The sequence below is a fragment of the Equus asinus genome, chromosome 4 (genome assembly GCF_041296235.1).
Source record: "Equus asinus isolate D_3611 breed Donkey chromosome 4, EquAss-T2T_v2, whole genome shotgun sequence".
Taxonomy (NCBI): Eukaryota; Metazoa; Chordata; class Mammalia; order Perissodactyla; family Equidae; genus Equus; species Equus asinus.
In genome coordinates this window covers 83,823,238-83,847,605 of record NC_091793.1, presented here as the reverse complement: position 1 = coordinate 83,847,605, position 24,368 = coordinate 83,823,238, and the positions used below count along the sequence as shown (strand labels likewise).

At 34.5% G+C, this 24,368-nt stretch overlaps 1 protein-coding gene across 5 annotated transcripts in view; it reads left to right on the top strand.

Annotated features, from left to right (window-relative positions):
• The window catches only part of LRP1B (LDL receptor related protein 1B), a 1,812,874-nt gene that overhangs the window by 1,526,651 nt on the left and 261,855 nt on the right, over positions 1-24,368 (top strand). For all 5 annotated transcript variants that reach the window (XM_044768977.2, XM_070507612.1, XM_070507613.1 and 2 more), the window contains exons 45-51: positions 234-359; positions 4,162-4,290; positions 6,503-6,622; positions 14,889-15,002; positions 15,244-15,393; positions 17,865-17,987; positions 20,066-20,185. In XM_044768977.2, coding sequence (XP_044624912.2) covers positions 234-359; positions 4,162-4,290; positions 6,503-6,622; positions 14,889-15,002; positions 15,244-15,393; positions 17,865-17,987; positions 20,066-20,185 — 882 coding nt within the window. The remainder of the gene's footprint in view (positions 1-233; positions 360-4,161; positions 4,291-6,502; positions 6,623-14,888; positions 15,003-15,243; positions 15,394-17,864; positions 17,988-20,065; positions 20,186-24,368) is intronic.

Below are 24,368 nucleotides of genomic sequence, written 5' to 3'. Positions count from 1 at the left end.
ATTTAATGCCATGGCATCCTTGTCAAATGGGTCAGAAGATGCAGTGACTTGTGTTACACATTTTTGTAATGTTCTTGTCTTTTGGAATGTTTGGAATTTCAAAAGTTCTGAATTTTCCCCTTATGAGATATCTTTGAGAGACTGAGGCAGTCTAACGGTTTACTGTTAATCTATGGCTAATGTAAAATAGGAATTCAATATAAAATGTTACCAATAAAGCCTCTTCATTGCAGGTGAACTTTCTCCTTGTGCATTATTGAATGGAGGTTGCCATGACCTGTGCCTTTTGACTCCTAATGGGAGAGTGAATTGTTCCTGCAGAGGGGATAGAATACTGCTAGATGACAACAGATGTGTGGGTAAGTAAAGAGAATCAAAATTTGATATGCTGTAACTGCTCAAAATGGCACACATAGACGTTGAAATTGTTTTTATATGTTCATGAATGTGTACTCTTCTCCACTATTAGAAGCCCAGTTGGCTTAGCTCTCTATTCTAAAAATAACTCAGTTCACCATTCTACTTTGTTATAGCACCATGTGATAATGGTAACTAAAACAGTGACAAATGTTACATACCCCCGGTTATGGGCTGGAAAGCGTTGGGCTAGCTGGAGAAATACCTGCGCACAATGATCATCTGAAAACTTGTGGTTATGACTTCGAGAATTCAGTCAATTGCAAAATTAATTAAAGCTGAAAATAAACCAGTGTACAGGCAGTAGATCAGTAGCCTCATAGTAAAACCACTCACAGTCCGTCACAGTATGTAAATGAGAGAGAACGGCTCATGCAGCTTATTTGTAATTATTTCCAAACTGTTAATTAAGAATGTAACATTGCAGCCTTGCATGATGTTTATACCTCCCAAAGGCAATACAATCTTTAATTAGTACCATTACAGTATACACTTATTAACAGCTAAGTTTCTGAAACTGTTTCCAAAATAAATAAAGGTTCAAGTGTTCCAACATTGCCATAAAAAATTAGCTAGCAATGTAAAAAAGGTTAATTTCTCTTTAATGTTAAGACTATTTTGTGTATAAGAAAGATGAGAGAGAATCATCTTGTTGGAAATTGGTGAACTCACTCTCAGGTTGTGTCAATTTTGACATTTTTTCTCTCCTCATCTATATTCTCATCTTGTATCTTTTCATCTTAGAAAATCAACAGAGCTGCATATATCTATATTATAAAAATAGGTATCAGAAGCTATAAGTATTTTTCACCTTCATCCTCAGTTTTCTTTTGCTCTTTATCGACCAGGAGGATCTTCTCTTTTACTTGCTTTTTACTTTAATATGAGCACTTTAACATTATTTTATTTACTTTGAAAACTACTGCACTTAACCCAAGAACATATACATATACTGTCACTTTGCAAATTGTTACCACAACCCAAAAAGGTACCTCTTAGCAAAATTGGTAAAAGACATTTATTTAAGACCGTGCCAAAGCAAACGAGGAAATGATGCAATTGGTCAGTAAACTTTAAATGAAGATGGCCAATTTCAATAATTTGGGCCACAAATTCCCATATTTCTTCATCACCTAACACTTCCCTCAGTTGCTGAGGCAATTGCTTGAACTCTTTCTTTCCATTTGCCTTTGTGGTTTCAGCTGTAATGGTCTGGATCTGATGCCATCTGTAAGCCTGGAGTGTCAGCCATGCATCAGAATCACTCATGTTTCTTTCACAGGTCACTACAGGCTGGTAGTAAAGTAATTCCTTCAGTCCAAACAGCAAAGCTTATTTGTATACAGTGGATGCTTGTCCTTGCTGCAGAATAGATTAGATACATCTGCCCCCACTAAGCCACCTGCTTCTTTCTATTGCTGAGAGGGAATGAATCAGACAGAAAACTCATTTTAAACAAGCACAGTTGTATTCACATGGAACTCTAGAGTGATACTGGATTCCTCAGAGCCGAAAAACTTTTATAGAAGCATCGTGTATCCATTATGCATTCATATTGAAATCCTGTGGTCCAGAAGAGAGATTGGAAAGTAACTCTTGGCTTCTTCTTGCCAAATCCATCTTTGGGAAATGAGGATGTGTCTGGTATATCTATGTCCACATCTGAATTAGATTCACCCAGAGCAGTTCATGAATGTTAATGGCAGCGTTAAAGAGGTGAAAGGCCATTTACTAACACCTACCCGAGGGCAAGGGAGGGCAAATCATTTGTTGTCATAACTCTTGACAAAAAGATTGGGCAATTCCATTTTACACAACATTGCTTATCTTGTCAACATCCATAATAGAAATAAGAATGGCAAATATAATTAGATAGAGTAATTTCCTTGTAAGAGAATGAAAGGACAGCTGAACTACATTTTTGTTTCTAGAAAGAAGCAGAAAATACTCAATACTGTTTCAGCAAATAACATACCTAAGCAAGAATTGTGCTCAAACAGTGTTTGTTTTGGCATAATAAAAACATATTTATCATGAATAATTTGGGGCTTTTTCCCTCAAAGGCATAATGATTATGAAAGCAAAACATGGCATTTTCCATCATAACAATTAGTTTGCATTGGAAATGAGAAAGTAAACTGAATATGCTAAAAATAGACAAATTGGGAATGTCAGTAGACTTTCAGTAAGTGGCTGAATTTTGTTCAGTTCATGCTCTAAGGTGATGGCATGCAGTAATGTCAGCACCCTTCTTAACACTTGTTCCTTTAAATTTAATAATATTTTTAAATTTTTAATTATTTGTTACTTTTTCAAAAATGACATTCTACCTTAGCTACTGACCGTTAAAATTTAGATGCACTAAGGAAAAAAGTCATCTTTGGAGAGTTGTTGCTGTCTTTGAAAGAGTTCAGTTAGAAGTTTTGATAGATAGATATTGTGTTAAAATGAGTTAAATTCTAGGAATAATAATGAAATAAAACACTAAAAGGTCCAAATGGTATTAGTGGCTATTTAATTGAATATTCCTGAAATAAAGCTCAAAAAGAAATTGATAGTAAATTTTAAAATTAAGCTATGTTTCCTGCATTAGTAGATATAAATGAATTCTAATTACCTACAACATAATTAATGATTGGATTTCACTGTACAATTATTCAGCAAACAGCAGAGTAAGTACAAGTGAGCCAACTGCATGTTAACACACCCAAAAAACTGAATTCCAAAAATTTACTGGTAAATCTATCATTTAAGAATAAAAATAGGTCTGTTTTCTTCAACAGAGACCTTTCTAAAATAGGAGTGACCTACTGGCGTTCCAGGAATGAACCCTAACTGAGGAAGATGTTTTTCCACTTTGTGGCTATTGACCTGTGCTCACAAATTGATCAAACCACACAAAAACTCAGATTTTTGATTTCTTATGAAAATCCTGAGATTTAGAAGTGGGACCATATGGCAGTGGTTATTTGGAACCCATAAGCATCTGGTGCACATGCTTTGTCATTTATCATTGTCTTCTACCAGTCCGTCCCACAGATTCCTATGTATTTCAAGGAGTAGGTGCTGGCATTTATGGCGGGAAAAGAGGGTGTGCTCCCTGGTACCTCTTATCATGGATAGAGCAGAGGCTGATGAGGATAATTTTAGCAATTCCAGTACTTCTGAATGATAGAAGCTGCTACAGTGATTTCTTCCAAAGGTAGTTGAGGAGGATTAGTTGGGGATGAGATTGAAGTGAGATGAATCATATCAAGCTTGCAAAAATAAGAACTCTATTACTGAAAACTCTCAATGTATTGAAGAATATATAATAGATTACAGTAAGGAAACACAAAACCCTTTCAGTATGTATCTAGCTCATTTAACTGGCTCTTTTTTAAAATTTGTTTTTAAGATAGACTACTAAACCAAATGCATAAATATAGTCACCCAAATTTATGCTCCTCCTTCCCTCCATACGTGTACAGTCACCAAATCATTAACAACTTACATAGACAGGCATAAAAGAAAAATAAAGTCAGGTAACTCCCAAAAAATTTACAAAGGGAGAGAGAGAAAAACAACAAAAAAGCGTCCCTCAATTTTTTTTAATAAGGAAATAGCATAAACCACTGCCCTTGATTTAATTGTATATTTAGATAAATTTTAGTGTATTTTTATAATTAAGATAAGGGAAACAATTGTTATGGTATCAAAAAAAAGTTTGTTATTGTGTAAAAGCATTAACTTTGTTTCTTTCAGCTAAAAATTCCTCCTGCAACATTTATTCAGAGTTTGAGTGTGGAAACGGTGAGTGCATTGACTACCAACTCACTTGTGATGGCATTCCTCATTGTAAGGATAAATCAGATGAAAAACTGCTCTACTGTGGTAAGTGTCCAAGATGTGATTTGCTCATTTCAGAGAAAAGTTTTCCTTTTTATAGTTTTTGGGTTAAGTGTCTGTTTGGTTTACATGTATGATTTCCATAATGTCTTTCATTAACATGTAGATCTAAGACAATTCATTTGGCTTTTCTCCTGTTCAAGTGGGGCACCTTATTTCCTGTCCAATAACCATGATATTCATTGAAGAATTTTCTCATCATTTTCCACCTACCAAGTGCAAATTAAAATATATTAGGAGCCTGTCTTTTGAGCTGCCTAGTTATTCATCATTAGCAATAGGTTTTAGACTTACATTCCTAAAAGTGTAATTCACAAATATCAGTTATTGGTGGATATTGAAGGTTTACTCTGCAGCAAAGTTCCCCCATCAGTCAATAGCATGCTGTTGAGTTGATATCAAAGTCTTGCCCATTCTATTTTTGCCTTCAGGATTGGCCCAGGGATAGTGTCCTTATGTACAGTCTGGTTACCTTAGCTGTGATCCTCATCAAGCAAGGAGTTTCACCAGCTGTGCCTCTGTAGGTTGATACCAAGTGATAGTCAACTTTTCCCTCTCCTTTGGGAGTAGAGATTTGCTCTTCTACCCTAGTAAGCAACAGATATTTGCCTTCTTTGCAACAATATTTTTCCTGGAAATTTGTTTCTATGCAATCATTAATAGTTATTGTAGCATTGATTCAGATTATTTCTAAGTTGGTCTGATTTACCAATACAAGTACAATAGTATTGATATTGTATGCTCTGCAAAATTTAGGAATCTATATCTGGAATTGCTGTATTGCATTTCTACTTTTATCCTTTGTTCTATTATCTGTGTAAAATTACACCCAAATAATCAAAGAAAAGTTAAAATAAGAGGAACATGGAGTTTGAGAAATTCACATCAGTTCTCTCACTCTTTTACATTGCAGAATAACATGACTTCAGTTGAAATGATAGTCAAATGTAGTTTGTCCCTGATTGATCTGTAATTAACAGCTTAGGGAATTATCTCAAATAACGTATTTGCTTGAATGAATGGCTATATCCTATACCCTATGAAAATATTAAGGCATATAAAAATGTAATAATAATCAGCTTACAAATTTACATTTATTATGAATTAGCTTGGGAATGTTTAACATTATTTTTATTCTCTTAGAAGCTAGATAATATTTGTGCAGAGCAGGGATTGTCAAACTTTTTCTATGAAGGGTCAGCTTGTAAGTATTTTAGGTTTTCTGGGCCATATATACTCTCGGCCACATATCTTTTATTTTTCATTTTTTGCAATCCTTTAAAAAAATTTAAAATCCATTCTTAGCTCTAGAGCTGTTCAAAATCAGGCTCATGGGTTGCATCTTACCTGTGGGCTTTAGTTTGCTAACCCCGAGTATAGATTCCAGGTTTGGAATCACATCTGAGACTAAATCTTTGTTCCCAAACCTGCTAGTGAATGGCTAGTTTGAACAAGGGTGCTTACTTCTCTGTGTTTTAATTTTCCACTGCACAACGAATCTAGCTTAAATGGTGATTGAGAGCATTAGATAAACAAATGTATATTTACATATGCTCAATATACAGCCTGACAAAATTAGTGTTCAGTAAAGGGAACCTATCATTATTTTAAGTGGTAGCTTCTGGCCCAAATCAGAAAACGTCAGGATACCTTCACTAAGGTAAATAGAACTCAGAAGGCAATTCTTCTTAGGAAATTCTGGTAGACATTTTTAGATAATTTTTATGAGAAATTTAGGAACATTTAGATAACTCTTCGATTCACTGGATTCAGGGGTTACATGTTTTGCCTCTTATTTTTTTCTTGTTATAAAATCCTTGCAGGATGCAAAGGAGATAAGTTTTGGAGTGTTTTTGTTACTTTTGAGGTAGAGATTTATTTATGCAGAATTGAATATGTAATATATGTTTATTTCTGGGTTACCTGACAAAAATGCCAGAAATAATAATGTGGGTATAATTTGAAAAGATCTCCAAGTATGAATTACTCAAGTTAAAACACTTAGTCATAAAGGCTCCTTACTGAATGCACTACTTGATAATACATAAATATTCTAATCCAGAACTTTGATACTATAAAGTACTTGTTTTATAGACCCACAATCTAATCACTGTAAGTGAAATCTCATCTGTGATTTTTTTTTGCAAAAATTTTTCTTTAAGACCTCCAGTTATGTGTTTCTGCTTTTATTTATAAGAAAACAGAAGCTGCCGAAGAGGTTTCAAGCCCTGCTATAATCATCGTTGCATTCCTCATGACAAGTTATGTGATGGTGAAAACGACTGTGGAGACAACTCTGATGAATTAGACTGTAAAGGTAAGTATATGTTGCATCAGCCTAGGATCATTAGTATGCTGTGTTTACTGAACCTTTCCTTTTTTCAATATTTTTTTAATTAAAAAAATTTTTTATTGGGGTAACATTGGTTTATAAGATTATATCAATTTCAGGTGTCCATAATTATATTTCTATTTATGTATAGACTACATCATACTCACCACCCAAAGACTATTACCATCCATCACTGTACACATGTGCCTAGTCATCCTTTTCTCCCTCCTCCCTTCTCCTCAGGTAACCACCAATCTAATCTCTGTATCCATGTGTATTTGTTTGTTCTTTTTATCTTCTATTTGTAATCTATGAGTAAGATTGTAAGCTATTTGACTTTCTCCCCTGACAACTGACATTTTACTTAGCATAATACCCTCAAAGTCCATCCATGTTGTCTCAAATGACAAGATTTCATCTTTTTTTTTATAGCTGAGTAGTATTGCATTATGTATATATACCACATCTTCTTTATCCTTTCATCCCTTGATGGGCACTTAGGTTGTTTCCAAGTCTTGGCTATTGTGAATAATGCTGCAGTGAAGATAGGGGTGCTGGATATTTATCCAAAGAACAAGAAAACATGAGTGCGTAAAGCCATATGCGCTTCTGAACTTTTCCAAAGTGTGTTCCTGAGAGCACCATGGTTTCACTCTTTTTGTATATAACACCTACTAAGATCTATGGCCCATGCTTTGGTAAATGCTGTTGGGCATTATCAGAATTAATTGGACATTATGACTATATTCTCTATTTCTGGTTTCTACTCCTTTTCTTACTTCAAAACTCTTGTCATTTCTCACCTGTCCAATTCTACCTCCTATTTTTTAGACATTTATACCAGAATGTATAATACTGAATTTACTGCTCCAAATATGTGCCCCTTCATTCTTTAAATCTCTGTTTTACTCGTGGTCTCGTCATTTTCCTAACAACTAGACAGGTAACCTTGGTGTTATCCTCAATTCCTCTTTCCACCATATTTTGTCACCCACATATCTAATCATCAACAAATATTCCAATTCTTTGAAATATTTTCCCTTTCAATCCATTTTTAGCCTGAATTAATAGACAGGCCCCTTAATTGGTCTCACTGCCTCTACTCTTTCCAATTAATCTCAATATTTTCAGTCATGCTAACACTAGTGAACATTTTCCTGCAGTGACTACTGAGACAGATCAGGAAGCTGGACTACCTGGGACAGAACCCCAGTCCCAACATTAGCTGTGTGACATTGGATAAGAAACTTAACTGATCTGTGCCTCAGTTTCCCAAACAGTAAGAAAAGAGACAATAATTAAACGAGTATATTACTATTAAATAAGCTTAGAACAGAACTTGGCATATAATAAATGCTATGTAAACATTTTCCTTTATCTGTTTTTAATCATTGTCTTGACAAAGAATCACTAATGGAGTCCCAATGTGTGCAGAATAAATGACAAGCTTTTTAGTCTGACATTTAAGGCCACCTAGAATCTGGACCCAACGGGTCCTTCCAAACCAATTTCCCTTTAAAAATCTTCCCATTCATTTAACACACTTTATTGGGTAAAATACATTAAGGACTGAGACGTAAAATTAATGTCATATGCCTGCCCTCAAGGAGTTGAAACTCCTAAGAGAAAGATAGTCATTTAAACAAATGAAGATTTACATGAGGCACTATGATTTCACATGTGAGAATACAGTTTTTGTTTTTGTTTTTTTTGACTTGGAAGTATCCCAAAAGGTTTCATAGACAAGATTAAATTTAAACTGAGTCTGATAAATAAGGCAAGTTAGAGGAAGGAGACAGGATATAAAGTTATTTTTTGATGCCAAGTTAAAGAGCTTGAACTTTATCTTATAGTCACCAGAAAGTCACTGAAGGTTTAAAGCAGGCCCAAAATAATCAAATTTATATTCCAAAAACAAAAAGGGGAAAAAAACCCTGATTATGTGAATGAAAACTATAATAGTGGGATCAGAAAGAAGAAACAGCAGGACTTTACAGCAGCCAAAGCTAAGAATAAAGAGGAGGGATATTGATATAATAGCATTTTAAAAGGTAGTATAACAGGTCCTTTTGGGTAATAAGCATAGAGAAAGCATGGAAAGAGTAGAGGAGTTTTATGGTTTTTTTCCTGTGTTAAAGTTATTTGTTTTCATTTACTGTTTTAAACTTATTTTTGTTGGCTTTTTGTTTGTGTCAGATGGGGACAAGATAATAAGGATAGTTTGCATTCTGAGGTTGGAGCACCTATAGACATGCAGATGGAACTATTCCAAAGGCATATAGATAGATATAGATCTGGAGCTCAGGTAGTGGATTTAGGCCAGAAATATTGATTTTGGACTCATTAAGGAGAGAAACTTCAGAAGATATATGGAGCAATAGTTGTTTTAGGGGAGTGCATAAGAATTGCCTGTTGAAATTAAAAATTAAAGACACTAATATAAAAAGGAGAAGTAGACCACAGGACTAATAGAAAGATCTTCATAAGAATTTTTTTTTGCCCCAGAAGGAAGTATCAGTTAGCATTGTAAAGTTAGAGAGAGGGCAAGAGGGCAGACACAGACTGGAGTGTCTATTCTAGTTGGCAAGTAGGAGATAATTTCTTGGTTACCTTTAAGAGTCAAATCAGTGGAATGGTAAGGAAAAGCAAGATCATACAACGTTGAGGCAGAAAACTGATGGTGAAGAAATAAGGACAGTGAATACAGACTATTTTTAGAAAAGATTGGTGGTGAAGGAAAGATGTGAAGTATGATTGTAATGAGAAAGCTGTATGCAAAGTTGAGGAAGAGGGCAGAATGTGAACAAATTATTTTGTAGCTAGAAAAAGGTTGGGAAGCTACTCTGCCATCATAGCCTGTGTGACTGTGCCCAAACACTTGAGCAGCTTACCATCTAAGTTGACACTATAGTTTAGGAAAAGCCAAGTACTTTTGCAAATTAAGTCTACTATTTCTCATATTACGTATAAAAGATTAAAAATAATTAAATGTAGTAAGATACGGGCAGTAAGTAGAGGGAAATGGGTAATTTAGAAGAAAGGAGGAAAGGAAACTAGGAGACAAAAAAGTGGATATGTTCTATCAGTTATTTGTAAGCAGGAGAGGAGACTATAATAAAGACATTAAGCTAAGATAAAGGTAAAAACATCAAGATAGAGTGTGAAGGAACTGAACAGTAAATTCAGAAAGTAGGTTTTAAAACAAAATTCATAAAAGGATCTACGAGAAGTTAATAAGTTACTGTGCGTTTTCTCTTATGAAACACAGCAACTACTGCACGGTAGGTGTTTATTGAATTCTCATATGGCTGGTTGAATCAATAAGTCTTCCAAAAAATATAGCTAGGTATTAAACCTATGACATCAATACCAGCTGCTGAATAGCAATAAAAATAACTCAGAATGTTATTTTCCCTTTTATAGTCTAAACTCTTAATTTCTGTGTTATAACTATTTCAGTCATATTCTTGGGCACAGAACTACATTTGTGAATCAAGTTTCTATTATAACTTTTCTTTTATGACAATAATAGTGTAAAAATCATTACAGTTGGATATCTTAAACCACAACAACAGCAACAAAAACTTATGCCTTGGGGCCAGCCCTGTGGAATAGTGGTTAAGTTTGGCATGCTCTGCTTTGGCCACCGAGTTCATGGAGTTGGATCCTGGATGTGGACCATACAACTCATCAGCCATTCTGCTGCAGTGACCCACACACAAAATAGAGGAAGATTGGCACAGATTTTAGCTTAAGGCGAATCTTCCTTAGCAAAAAAGAGCAACTTATGCCTTGAAGATTTTCCTGTGTAACGTAAGACATCTGAAACTAAAATTGCTCATGGACATTCAAGTGCACACTTTATTACTTAGTAGGAAATAATAGATCTGAGTAAGTGGCTTAGCTCCTCTAGGATTAACAAATGGATAGTTTTTTAGATGAAAGATTGCTCATCACAGTTGTGTCTTTTAGATATGAGTTTTCTTTCATCTTAAGTCTGTTCACACAGTACCCTTGAAGGGCACCTTTGATGCCCTAAAGAAAAGACTTTGCTGGGTCCATTTCCCATTAGCCAAGTTATCTTATAAAGCAGTGATTCAGATGTGTGTCCATCAGATAAATGGACACATAGAGCACCTAAAAGATAATGAAGGAGAAGGAACATGTAATGGCTCAGGGAGAGTGGGAAAACAGTTCTCTCTTGAAGGCTTTTCTTTTTCTTCTGGTTACTCCTTCTCTGTTTCTTTAGTCACTGCCACATGGAGATGCAGTGCTTTGTTTTATATATTTATGCACACACACAAACCACCTATTATTTTTGAATCTGAATAAAGTAAAATATAAAAAATTTAAATTAGTACAATAAAAAGTCGATATATACATGGAGATTTTGATAGATTGTGAAGAGAAGCTACAGTGGAGTCATCTGTAAATTATTTGAGGTACCATTATGCTTTTGTTTGTTTAGTTTAGATGTTCATGATAAGTAACATTACTGATTTTTTTTATTCCACATGGCGGAGAATCTATTTACAGAGTGGAAATGGATGTTAGAAGGAATTATTTTTAGATTCTTCTCCTTTGGGGGAAAAGCAAAACCCTAAATCCTCATAAATCTTTTATTTACTTCCCCTTTATAGCTATTCCTTTCACGACAGAGCTTTAGATGTCAGGTTACCTGGGGGGTGGATATGAGAAGTGGTTCAGAAAATTTGTCCTTCTGTATTCCTCTTCTGTTTGTGTGAGAGGTTGAGTGAATAGCTTCAGGGACAGTGCATGGCATCCCTCCTTTCCCCCCTGTTGAGATGAATGTAAATACTCTCCTTGGGAAGTCATCAACTTCTTTAGGCCACCTGAATACCTGTAAGTGGACTAGAGAGCTAAGCAGTTCTGAGGTTACCTAAAGGAGAGGAACCGGTGATTTTTTTTGACTAAATTCATCCAAAACTTGGAAGATTCCACAAACAACAAGCTAAAGGAAAAGGATAAGCATGCTTAGAGAAGAAATCATCATTCTTTCTGGGTTTACATACCCTTAGAGCCTAAGCAGTAAATTAAATAAAAGATGTGGTTTGAAAGTAAACAGAAGAGATATGACAGCAAATTTAATGCTTTTCTTTCTTTTTCCTTGTCAGCTTCCCTTTGCTACAGGCTGGGTAAGGGAATTGGAAGAGAAAACATTGATTTAAGTTATTTATAAGAAATGTCCTAAGAAACGCATGAAGACCAATCAATTTTATATCTTTCTCATCTCATTAAATGTTTTAACTGACATGGAGAAATGAGAGCGTGTGCAATAAGAAAATTAAGAAAGTATATGAGGGAAAGAATGGTTTTACTTTCTCTCTTGCTACTCCTTTTGATCCACAATCCTGTCAGATCTTCCTTTGTAGTACCTCATTGCTATTCCTGGTGTGGCTGTGGTGTGTTTTCACTCACATTTTGCAGGCTTACTTTTACTTTGGGACTATCTGGAGGGAAAAGTCTAGTACTTCCTACTTGGCTTATCTTTATTTGGTCTACATTATTTTCTTTTCTCTCTTTTTCAGGATTTTTAGCCTGAGGAAAAATTGTCAGAAACCTTTCATATTCACTTGACAAATTAGAGATTCCAGCATCTTTCTCCCTCAAAAATCACCCTAAGGGCGAAACAAATTTCAATACTTCACTGACCAAAACAAAGTGAGGAACAAAGTGTAGTTGAGGAGACAGAGAGGATGAGGTTTTGGCAGAAGAAGCCTTTGCTTACTTATTTCATGGAGTCCCTGTCATTTCCATGGATTTCTTCCATCATGGGACCCTCTTTCCTTGCCTATAAATGGTGGAGTTGTTACTCCCCACAACCACCTTGCCCCAGCTGCTTACAAAATTCTGCCACCACTTAATGTGTCCAATTTCATTGCCATCCATCACCCTATTTAACCCTCTGGTGATTCCCAAACTCCATATCAAGTCATGGATCTATGGAGATGGATTGGAAGTAAAGAAACCATCTGTTCCTGCTTGCGCATCTCACACACTCTAATAAGCCTACCGAGCCCTGCTCACCAACATTCATTAGCTCTCTTATTGATTGGAAAAAGGAGAAAGAAAATATATCCTGCAAATATTCTACCCTCTACCCAGTTCTTCTGATCCCCTACCTCATCCTTTTTCCCATGTCTTTCTTTTAAATACTATCTCATAACCACACCTCTTAACTTCAAAGCTACCATTTCTTTTCATCTGGTCAGAGGTCCACTCCTTGTTTCTTTTGTTTTAGCAGAATTCCATCTAAGACATTGTTCTACTTGCTCCACAGTTCCTTTCTTCTCTCAAGTCATTCTTTACTCTTACTTCCACCTCAGAGACCCCTGCACTATTTCTGAAACTCCATTACTGTGAAATCCCTGAATCTCCAGTCCTCTTAACTGTTTCAAATGGCACCCCATATTCATGGAGTCATAATTTGCCTCTTCACTGTATCCGCCATCAGTATCCACTCAGACAGAATCCTTGTCATGTAAACAAAGGATTCTTTGTGGAAGTTTTGAGGGAGATGGAGATGGTGGAAGGGGTTGCAACTGTCTCCACTGGGATCTTTGCAGCATCCTAAAGTCTAACTGCCAGTATAAGATAGGACTTCACCTTTATTTATGAGAGAAATCTTTGCAGACTTGTCTAAGAATATTACCACTACCTAGAACATTGTTCCACAGAGAAATGAATCCTGTCTTCTAAACAAAGGGATTGTAAGGAATCTTTTGGAACATAACCTCTTAATAGGAGACTGCTGATAAAAAAGTCAAAAATAAAATGTAAATGCTTCTCATGATTATTTTCCATATTATATATTACATTTACTATTTCTACTGACAAATATTGACTAGGAAGTGTAATAGAAAGGAATATAGAAGAGATTTTGCTGTTTTAGACATAAAAGAAAAATATTTATTTTTTCCTGTTTGAAACAGTGTATTTCTCTCTGCTCATAATAGCATTATCTGTTTCACATGATAAGATGTTATTTGTAATGAAGAAAACAGTGAGGCAATTATAATTGCAAATTGTAAATAAAACATTTATTCTAATCATCATTTAAAAACAAATAAGGATACAATTGCAAGATAGAATTTTAAATATAATAAGAGTTGTGCATGATGAAATACAAATGACATACACACCCTTGAGTAAAATTTGCATATTTTAAGATAGCATTTTAACCATTTACAATTGGTATAATCTCTATTTATAATTAAACAGGCTCTTTAAAATATCAACACTAGGAAAAGTGGCATAATCACAGAGCCCTTCAGGTTGTACATTAACATAGTCAACTTGTGGAAGTTTGAATTTGGAATAAAAATCTTACCCAAGTTAATCTAACACACATTGCATGCCATGCACCTGTTCACAACATATTGCTGGAAACCATTGTATGGTAATGAATGTGTAAGCAATGTAGGAAGGAATATATGATTCAGAAGAAGCAATTCTCTACAAAGTGTATATAATGACAGTAGCGTATTGAAACTGATTTTCATCTAAGCGTAGCAGGGAATTGGAAAGCCATACTTTCCAATAATAGAGACAAGTCATACCACATTTATTTGTTTCTTTGCATGAGGCATCCACATTTCCTATATGAAATATTAGTGATATGGCTGTATAAAGCAGTATGACACATGGATGACTTTCTAGCAGTGCTGAACTATCCCTCTTTGAGTAAGAAGACAAATGCTCAGTGGTTTCTCCCTCTCAGTCTACATCTCTGTCTATCTGTCTGTCTCTCTATTGTAACAGAGAATGTTCCACTTCTTCTTCACAATCAGATTGGGATTTCCCTGTACACACTCCATCAGGCATTTACTTAGTGTCATAATCTTGTACTTTTGAAGTTGGAAGGAGACATAATTTTCAGCAACATTCAGTTTTTTTTAATGTTGGCTCACTGCTGAAATGGTATTATTATGGCAAATGAGGCATGGTTCCTGCTTTCATTTACAGTTTAGTGAGGAAGCAGCTACATCAACAGGTCATTGCAATGCAGTATCGTAAGTACCACAACAGAGAGAACTGTGTGACAGGGGAAGATGTATGAGGCATCTAACCCAAGCTTGGGAATAGGGACCATGGTTCAAGTTTGACTTCCCAGAGTTCCAAAAGCACAAGTGAACAAAATTATATGAATTAATTAAAATATTCAAAATGTTAAAGCAAGAGCTCATTTTCTGTCTCTTCTATCCACTTATTTATTTACCTGTTTCTCTAGTTTCAACCTGTGCTGCTGTTGAGTTCCGCTGTGCAGATGGGACCTGCATTCCAAGATCAGCACGATGCAACCAGAACATAGATTGTGCAGATGCTTCAGATGAAAAGAACTGCAGTAAGATATTCACTCCCTTTCGTTGTTCATGCCTGGGCACCTTTGGCATTACTTTGAACACAGTCCAGCTTTTCACTGAACCTCGTCCGGAATTGATACGTAATTAACCCCTGTAGTGTAGGGTAATTGCAGATTTACTTCTTCAAATGAGGTTAACTTTTCCCGTCTCTGTGACCTACACAGAAGGCTTATAATCTTTGCAGATGAGGCGTTTTTCATTTTTCTGTTTACCTCCTTTTAGATAATACAGACTGTACACATTTCTATAAACTTGGAGTGAAAACCACAGGGTTCATAAAATGTAATTCTACCTCGCTGTGTGTTCTGCCAACCTGGATATGTGATGGGTCTAACGACTGTGGAGACTATTCAGATGAATTAAAATGCCCAGGTAAGTCTAGAAAGAAAATAGTCTTTGCCTTGAAGCTTCAAAGGCTAGTTATGTAAATAGACTTATAAATTTTTATTCTTGATATTCAATCGTTGAGATTAAAATTAAATAGTGTAGACCAAGTTAAAAGTGATCATCCTGTTCTAAACATGCCACTTGATCTTGTTAAATGTTATGAAATGATACTCAAATGATACTCGATATTTGGATCAATTTCCTTTGTCATGTTCAGTTCATTATTAATCCTTTTAAAGTTGATGATTAAATCCTAAAATGTGTAATTTGTAAAGCTTCCACAGAAGTATTACATCCCGAGGAAAAACTATTCATCTATTCGCACACTAAAGGGAAAAATTTATTCAGACTATGCTTCTCACCACTGGGTTTACCCAATGTTATTATGCAGCTGGTATTGTCATTTAGGCTGTTTGATGCAGTTTACACAATCTTTTGGCATAATAGCATGGGTAATAGTTAGCATTATTGGATCAAGGTCAGACAGGTGTATTTATTTATTTTTTAGACAGGTGTATTTATAGCTATTAACCATCTTTAGTTATATAAGCTCTGAAAAGTGCCATTTGCATTCTTAGGAGAATGCCTTCTATGAAAAGGTCATGACCCTGTTTCTTTCTAACTATTTAGGAAACAAATTCTAAATATATAATAATACAGGAAAGAAAGGTGTTAAATGACTATCACTGAAAAGTCAATATGCTGTACAGGAAACTATTAAATGTGTTCTCCTACTGCTATCTCTCTCCCCACCCTGCTGCTGCACTTACTTCTTCCATGTTTAAATGATACAAAATAATTTTTTGAAATATTTTAATAAATTATATTCATGGGTATTCTGCACACCAGTGTACACAAACATGCACACACATGATCTACTTTGAAGAACTGATATTCTTAAGACTTCATAATCTATCACTTAATTGGGAAACAGCAGATTCTTTTGGGTTTTGCCTGCTCAACAATGGTGATGTTCTGTGATAGCATTTGTTCCTTCTGGGTTTGAAAAGGCTAGCTGCACCCCAGGAAGAGCTTCTCTGGAGGACCTTGACTCTGGCTCACTGCAACTCTTCCACATTTTTTTTTCATTTTATTTTTATTTATATAAAACATTTTAAAAGAAATATAGAAAGATCATTTTAGACTCATGGAACCTGGGTGTCTAGATTCTTAATCCAATGTTCTTTCTGCAACAATTCTTTATTCGGGCTGAAGATAATTTTGAAAATTATCTTGAAGGCAGCATATAGTAGATATCCATTAAATCTATATTTTTTTTTTACCTTTTTGTGGTGTCTATATCTTTCTAGTATTAATAAATTATTTAAAAAGGTTAACTTTCAGCACTAATAGTGTTATTTTATTTAGGAAGAAAGGGTTACTCATGTAAACTTATGATACAGATGGACAGACAGACAGAAAGCCAGGAATAGGTCAGTCTAAATGCCTTAGGTTATATCTAGGCGATGTCCTAAGAAAAACTTAGACGTAAAGCACACTCAAGATTTTTTGGTTTAACGGTGAATTCCCTCAAAAAATTTATTTTCATATTTAATTAGATCTTCAAAGTTGTCATTTAAAAAAATAAAATGGGGATAGTTTTTGTTATCCTAAAATAGTCATAATGGACCTTTTTATAATGTGCTTTGCATATATACTCTAAGGTTTACTTTGTGTTTGGCTCTGGGCCAGTCAGTTTAAAACTGTCAACCTGAAGGTGCATGGGAACAGATGATATCCAGTAAAAAGAAAAACCCAGAATTTTCTATACGTTCTTGGAGGTGACAATAATAATACTCCAAAATCTAAAAAAAATAGAATTTATAAAATAATTTTGCATACAGATACTTTTTATTCTCGTGATGTTTCTGCAAGATATAACAATTTTAGAGATTCCATTGCAACTTGTTTTTCCCCATTAAAATAGAGAATACTTACTGAAATCCTGTCACAGCATACCCAAAATATAGGGCAGTAGGAACCCCAACTCCATGCTTTCTCAGCAAAGATCCACTAATATTTTTATAATGTTATTTATTTTTTATAAGTATAGAATTACAATTATTTTCCACCTAATATGATTCTTTGGTCTTAGGCTCACTCACTTTATGTCGTCTGAGTTATTTTATTTTGTTTTTATTAACTAACTCCACATTCTTTGGAGTTAGCCAGTGTTTTCTTGAGTATCCTCTGTCTGATCCAGGATCCAGTCCTGGATTGGATTTGATTATCTTGTGTCCTTAGTCTCCTCTGCTCTGTGTCAGGGTTTTAGTCTTTCCTTGGTTTTCATGACCTTGACATTCTTGAAGAGAACATCTCAGCCATTTTTTATTCAAGCTTTCTTGTTATTTCTTTCTTCCAGTTTAAGGAGTATTACTGTTTTGTTGCCTACTTGTGTGTCAGAAGTCTAAGATTAATTTAAATTATTTAACTTTACATTCTGTATTTTATCACAGTTCAAAACAAACACAAATGTGAAGAGAATTATTTTGGTTGTCCTAGTGGAAGATGCATTTTGAATACCTGGATATGTGATGGTCAGAAAGATTGTGAGGATGGACTTGATGAATTCCACTGTGGTGAGGCATTATATCTTGCTTTAGTTTTATAAGCCATAATATTATTTATATGCTGATGTCCTGTTACCTGGGGTTTTATACAAAATATAGCTCATTGATTTTAACTTTAATTTTAATTTTTATTAATAATACAAAATAATAAAAATTAAAATAGAACAGAAGATCTTATAATGAAGAATAACAATGTCCTGTCCCAGTCTTTGCTTTTCCTTTTTTTTTTAAACAATTGTTCCTTTCTTAGTCTCTCTTTTTTTTTTATGATTCGCACCTGAGCTAACGACTGTTGCCAACATTCTTTTCTTTTTCTGCTTTTTCTCCCCAAATCTCCCCAGTACAGTTGTATATTTTAGTTGTGGGTCCTTCTAGTTGTGGCATGTGGGATGCCACCTCAGGATGGCCTGACGAGTGGTGCCATGTCCGCACCCAGGATCTGAACCTGCGAAACCCTGGGCCACCGAAGCGGAGCACGTGAACTTAACCACTCGGCCCTGCGCCAGCCCCCCAGGCTTTTCTAACCTCTCTTGTTTTTGTTAATGGTTACCTCTGTCAACCTAAATGATATACTTATACCTTCATTTCCTGACTTACGAACTTTAGATGCTAACATATTTGCTTTCTGATATTAAAAATAAGGATTAGCTCACACTACTCATTATACTCCCCCTGCCTGCTATTGGCTATTATATTATTATTCGAAATGTCTCTATTAGTTACATGTATAGCTTTAAATAGTTTACTTAAGCTTGTATTTCTTCAGACTCTCATCCTTCACCACCTACCTCTTAATCTCTGTATGTTTATTTCATTTGACTTGGCAAAGTAAGAAAGCATTTTAAAAATTTATTTTATAAAACTTATGGATTTTGTGATTTCCAGGCCAAAGAAATTTCCTACAGGGAAACGAAGCATATATTCACGTTTTTTATTTAACACAAATAACGTATGCTGTGGTGAACAGAGTAGAAAAAAAAGATTAAAAATGAATCTTCTATGAAATGTCAAACTCCCTTAAAAGTAAATGTCATCATGAAATATGAAGGTGTATTTTGTTTGATTAAGATGCTATATATCTTTACATTAGAGCCAGATTCTGAATGAGATTAGCAGAGAACTTTACAAATAGTTTAGGTAGATTCATAATTTCTGGACAGGAAGCCATTATATGACTGCATCTTCTTTAATTTTATTTTTTCACTTTTTCTAAACTTTTCTCTTTTCACAGGTCGTCTAAGTAAATATTGTAAATAAAGATGCAAAGTTTTTAGATAGTTTATAGGATCATAACCATAAGTTTTATTTTTATAGTAATTCATATTTTGAACACTTTAATTTGGGAGGATTTTATTTTTGGATATTTCTTTGTTATAAACATGCTGAGGGAGGGACAGGCTGAGGGTGGAGGAGAGCAATGACAAACCTGACTTGGGAAATAAAGGGAGTACAGTATTGAAAATGCATAATTTGTTAATAAAATACCAGCCACCATGCCAATGATTTTGGATGTTATTAGACAGGCTTAACTGCTCCCAAGGGAGAGAAACAAAAACATCAAACTGTTAAGTATGTACAAGTATGAAACTGATGGCTTGTCATCGAGCTACAACCTCCTTAGTTGCCTCATCTTTAAGGACAAATATATATGCTGATCAGTCCACCATATTGTGATCTTGCCTAGGATGTAATTTTTTCTCCATTTCTTCAAAAATAGATTAAAAATTAAAAAGGATGACTAGGTTTTACCTGGAATATTTACTTTATATCTGTGCAACACATGTTTTTTAAAAAATGTCCGACTGAAATATACTTAAGGGAGAGTGATGGCTAGCTCACAGTCAACTCTGTGAGAATTATGGTGAGGGAACAAGGTTGTATCACCTGGAAACTCAGAGGGAATATGGAAGCTATTGTCAAAATTTTATAGAGCTGTCACAGAGAAGAGGAATTTGACTTGTTTTATTACAAGATGGTTGATTTTTACAAAGTCTAAGGAAGAGCTTTCTCACTGTCAGATCTATCCTAAGATGGTCTCAACCGATTTTTTTTCTTTTGCACCTAAAACATTCTTGTTTGTTTTCTAGATTCTTCTTGTTCTTGGAACCAATTTGCTTGTTCTGCAAACAAATGTATTTCCAAACACTGGATTTGTGATGGAGAGGATGACTGCGGAGATGGATTAGATGAAAGTGATAGCATTTGTGGTGAGTTGCTTGTGTTCTCATTCAACTTTTAGGTGTATGATATATATGCTCTATCATTTTAGAGCATACTTAAAACTTTGTTTTCGACTGTTTTAAATTTAACATTAATTTTATACATACATTTCTGTGTAGCTGTTTTTATTATTTGGTGACAAGCAATTGTTCTACTATTTTTATATGTACAGTTATTCAATTTTTAGGATTTTCTCTGAATATTGACACAATGAAGGTATTTGTAAATTTTATTTTTAGACTTCAGTCACGTCTTGGAATAAATCTCAATGATTGCGATTGCTTGGATCAAATGATCAAACATTTTTTTGTGGTTCTTGATATGTATTGCTAAGTTGCCCTGCAAAAGTATTATATTGATTTATAATGCCACAAGCCACACATGCTATTTGTACGTGTGTGTGTGTGTATTGTAGTGACCATTATCATTGAATTCTTTTAAATGGGATGTAAGGAAGGAGGCTATTGTATATGATGTTAAAATGTACTTTGAAATTCAGCTTTATAGGATTAGAGGTATAGTGTCAGATGTCTCTACTTACCTGCTATATGTCAACTACAAAGCCAAAGTAATTGCTTTTAAATAAACACTTTTAAAAAATAATTTAAATGAAAATATTAACTGAATTTCTTAAAAGGAAAGAAGAAGAAAGCAATCTAATCACTATAAATTTATTGTAATTGGCCTGGCATTTTATATATGTCTCTGTATTTATCTATCTGATCTGTTTTTGTATGTGTGTTTGTATCTATAGCTACATATTCTTTATTCATTATAACAGCCCTGTTTCATAGTTGTTATCTTCATGTTATAGAGAAAAGGACTTGAGTCATAGAATAAGGTGCACATACAGAGTTAAGTATACTTAAGACCTTTTTTAAATTTCAGAAGTTATGGCCTGCTAGTTAGGTCACTACCATGGAGACAAGTAGATAGGATTTTATAATGCTCAAGCTAAACTGAAGTTCTCTGTAAATAATATAAAATTGGAGATATCCTCTGAAAGCAGGCAATTTATTTTCTTGTATTTAAGCCACTGCAAATCTACTTTTTATTTACACAACTGAAACAACTTACACAACAGATAAATATCAACATAGAAAGATCACTATCAAAAAGGTCTGAAAGGAGAAAGAAATTAATCAATAAGATAACTGGAAAGTCTCTTTTAACTACTTTTTTCACTTTGCTATTAAATCTTTCTTTAATTTTAACAAAAAGATTACCTGTTTACAATGGGTTGAGCATGTGTCCAGTCTCTAAAATCATTTTACTTTTGACCCTTTGTTTAACCCTATACTAAATGTCTCCACTGATACCTCTATCCTTTTTGAATGGATACAGTATAATAGAAGGGGCAAAGACTCTAAAGTCATACAGAGTTGAATTCTCCCATATCTGAGTTTTCCAGCTGTGTGATCATGGGCAGGTCCATTTTATTCCTTATTCTTCAAATTCCTTACCTATTAAGGGCGTACAAAAAGATCTACCCAATGTGCACTATATAAACTAATATATTCTCATTCTCTTTTGTTCTATTTCTCCTGATCCCGCCTTTATTTTTCAGAGTGTTATTGTTATGTCTATATCTATGAGTGTCCTAATAATTTTTTTCAAAAAAGGGTTAAAATGATAATGGACATGTTTATGTCTTGTCAAAATATTCTGTCTATTTAATTTAATTACAGGCTGCATTTTATATACTAATTGCCAAGCTGGCAACACATAAAAAATACTGCTTTGATCCAGCATCAGTTAATGAACTGAATCTCATAATTTAGTATTGGAAATAAACTTTATAAATAATTTATCTCAGTGGTTCTCAATGTTTAGTGTACAAAAGATCCTTCTCCAAAGTTTCTTAAACATGTAAATTCTTAATCTCCACCTCCGAATATTCCCATGTGGGCTGTAAATACACGCTTTCTTAATAAGCACATAGAGGTTCTGACTTAGGAATTGAGGATCCCATTTTGAAAATCGTAGTCTAGTCCACCTCCATCGTTTGAAAGATGAAAAAAGAGAAATTCTCAGAGGTTAATAAATTTGCCTGAGGTCACTCAGCAAATCAGTGATGACAGAGCTGGGACCAGAATTCAGGGTTCTGAAATACTTACTAAATAGGACAGTGACGCTTACCAATCAAATATTATATCTGAGTAGGTGCACAAGATAGTTCTGTTGGAATTCCTTCAGCTTTTTTTCCTTCTCCCTTGCTATTCATTTCCCTGAGGAAGGCAGGGTATCTCCAGATGGCAGTGTAGCAATGGGATGAAGCCATGTGATTTTTTTCTTTGGCCCATTTTCTTCCCAATTGACTATGATGTTTTGGCATGCTCTTAACACAGAATCTGTTGAACACTATCAAGGGAGCCAGAAAATTAGCTGCAAAGAGCCTTATGCCGTTTCATAGCTTGAGGTATCTTAGTAATTATCTAGTCATACCCCTCACTTTACGGATAGTAAAACTCAGACACTAGTCTTCTCCAAGGTCATACAGAATTAAATTTCTCAACAGCCAAATCAATGCTCTATCTACTATGCTTACCTTGAGAACAAATTGGAGTGCTAATAAGAAAGCAGACAAGGAGTTTTACATGTATCAAAACTTTCTTGGTAGAAAGAATGCATTTTATGAATCTCAAGCTAAATAACAAAAATATTATGAAAATTAAAGCACTAATTGAGAATATATGAGTGAAAGTGACACTTTATTTTCTTATGTCAAGCTTGAAAAGATAGATAATAAGGAGGAATAATATGGAAATAATTTCTGTAGGAAGAGAATTTTATTATAGAACATACTAAAGACATAATAGGTAGCAGGTAAATTAATTTTTAAATAAAAGCAACACTTATTTAATAGATTGTTTTATGATTTCTTCCAGCAGTAGAATCATATTAAAACTCATTCTGTTAAAGCACTGATCCTCAATCAAATGAGCAAATCTGAATTACCTGGGGGACTTTTCAACATTCACTTGCCATCCCATCCTCCAAGCTAAGGTGTATGTCAGGGTCAGGCATGTTTATGTTGGAAAAGATCTCCCAGGGAGCTCTTTTGCACCCTGCTGCCACTCATGTTGAAAAGATTGCACTGAAAAACATTTTCTGCTCATAATAACTCTATGGCTGAAAAGTGATAATGATAATCCAATCAAAGCATTTTGGTCACTGCTTTAAATGTTTTGGAAAAAAAATCTTGCATCAGTCTCCTCAGTCATATTTTCTTCCTGGCAATATTAACATTTTTTGAATAACTCTATGTTTTTTAGCATGTAGTTCATGGGCAGCTTTTGATCACAGGGAAGTGAAATTAAAGGAAAGTTTGATTTTGTGATCATGCTACTGATTCATTCAATGAATATTTTATATAAATAACAAACAGATAAACCATTCAATATATAGAACTGTACTAGAGGCTAGGGAAACAGCATGAGAAAGAATCATTTTCTAATTTCATGTGATTACCCTATGCCCGTATAAGGAGACGCAAAGAGAAACCACCTGTGACCCTTTGAATTTACAATCAAGGTCAACAAGGATTTTTTTTCTGTGGACTTTTGACAAACAACAGCGTGCAACTAAAGGGACATTGAATTGATAGAGTAGAGAAAAGGTTGATTCTGTTTGTTACATATGCTAATACAAAGGGAACACATATACATTTGTTCTTTTCAACAACACAAGGTGGGGACTAATAATAATGGCATTGGTGATTAAGAGAAGGTGATTAGGAATCAGAAGGGTTTTGGACTCCCAGTTCAGCAGGCAGCACCCTGTGTGACTTGTGACTTTCTGCAAGTTTTTCAACTTCTTTGAGCCTCAGTTTCCTTTTCTGAGAAATGAGACTAATAATAGTTCTAACTGATGAGGTTATTGCGAGGATTAAATAAGTTAATATGTTAAGTACTTATATATATTAAGTACTTAACATATATTAAGCAATAAAAATGCTATTATAATTATTATTACCCTTGTAGGTTCAGTTCTTTTGAAATTTTATCTCAGTTTATTCACAGTTCTATGACATTTCTATCCTTTGCTACATTTTACGAGGAGAAAAGATCCTTTTTAATTTTTTGCCATGTGGCTTTAAGAAATAAAACGCTTGCAATTAGGAAAGAATGCATTCTGAAAGGAAAATGTGTAGACATCTCTAGGGGAAGG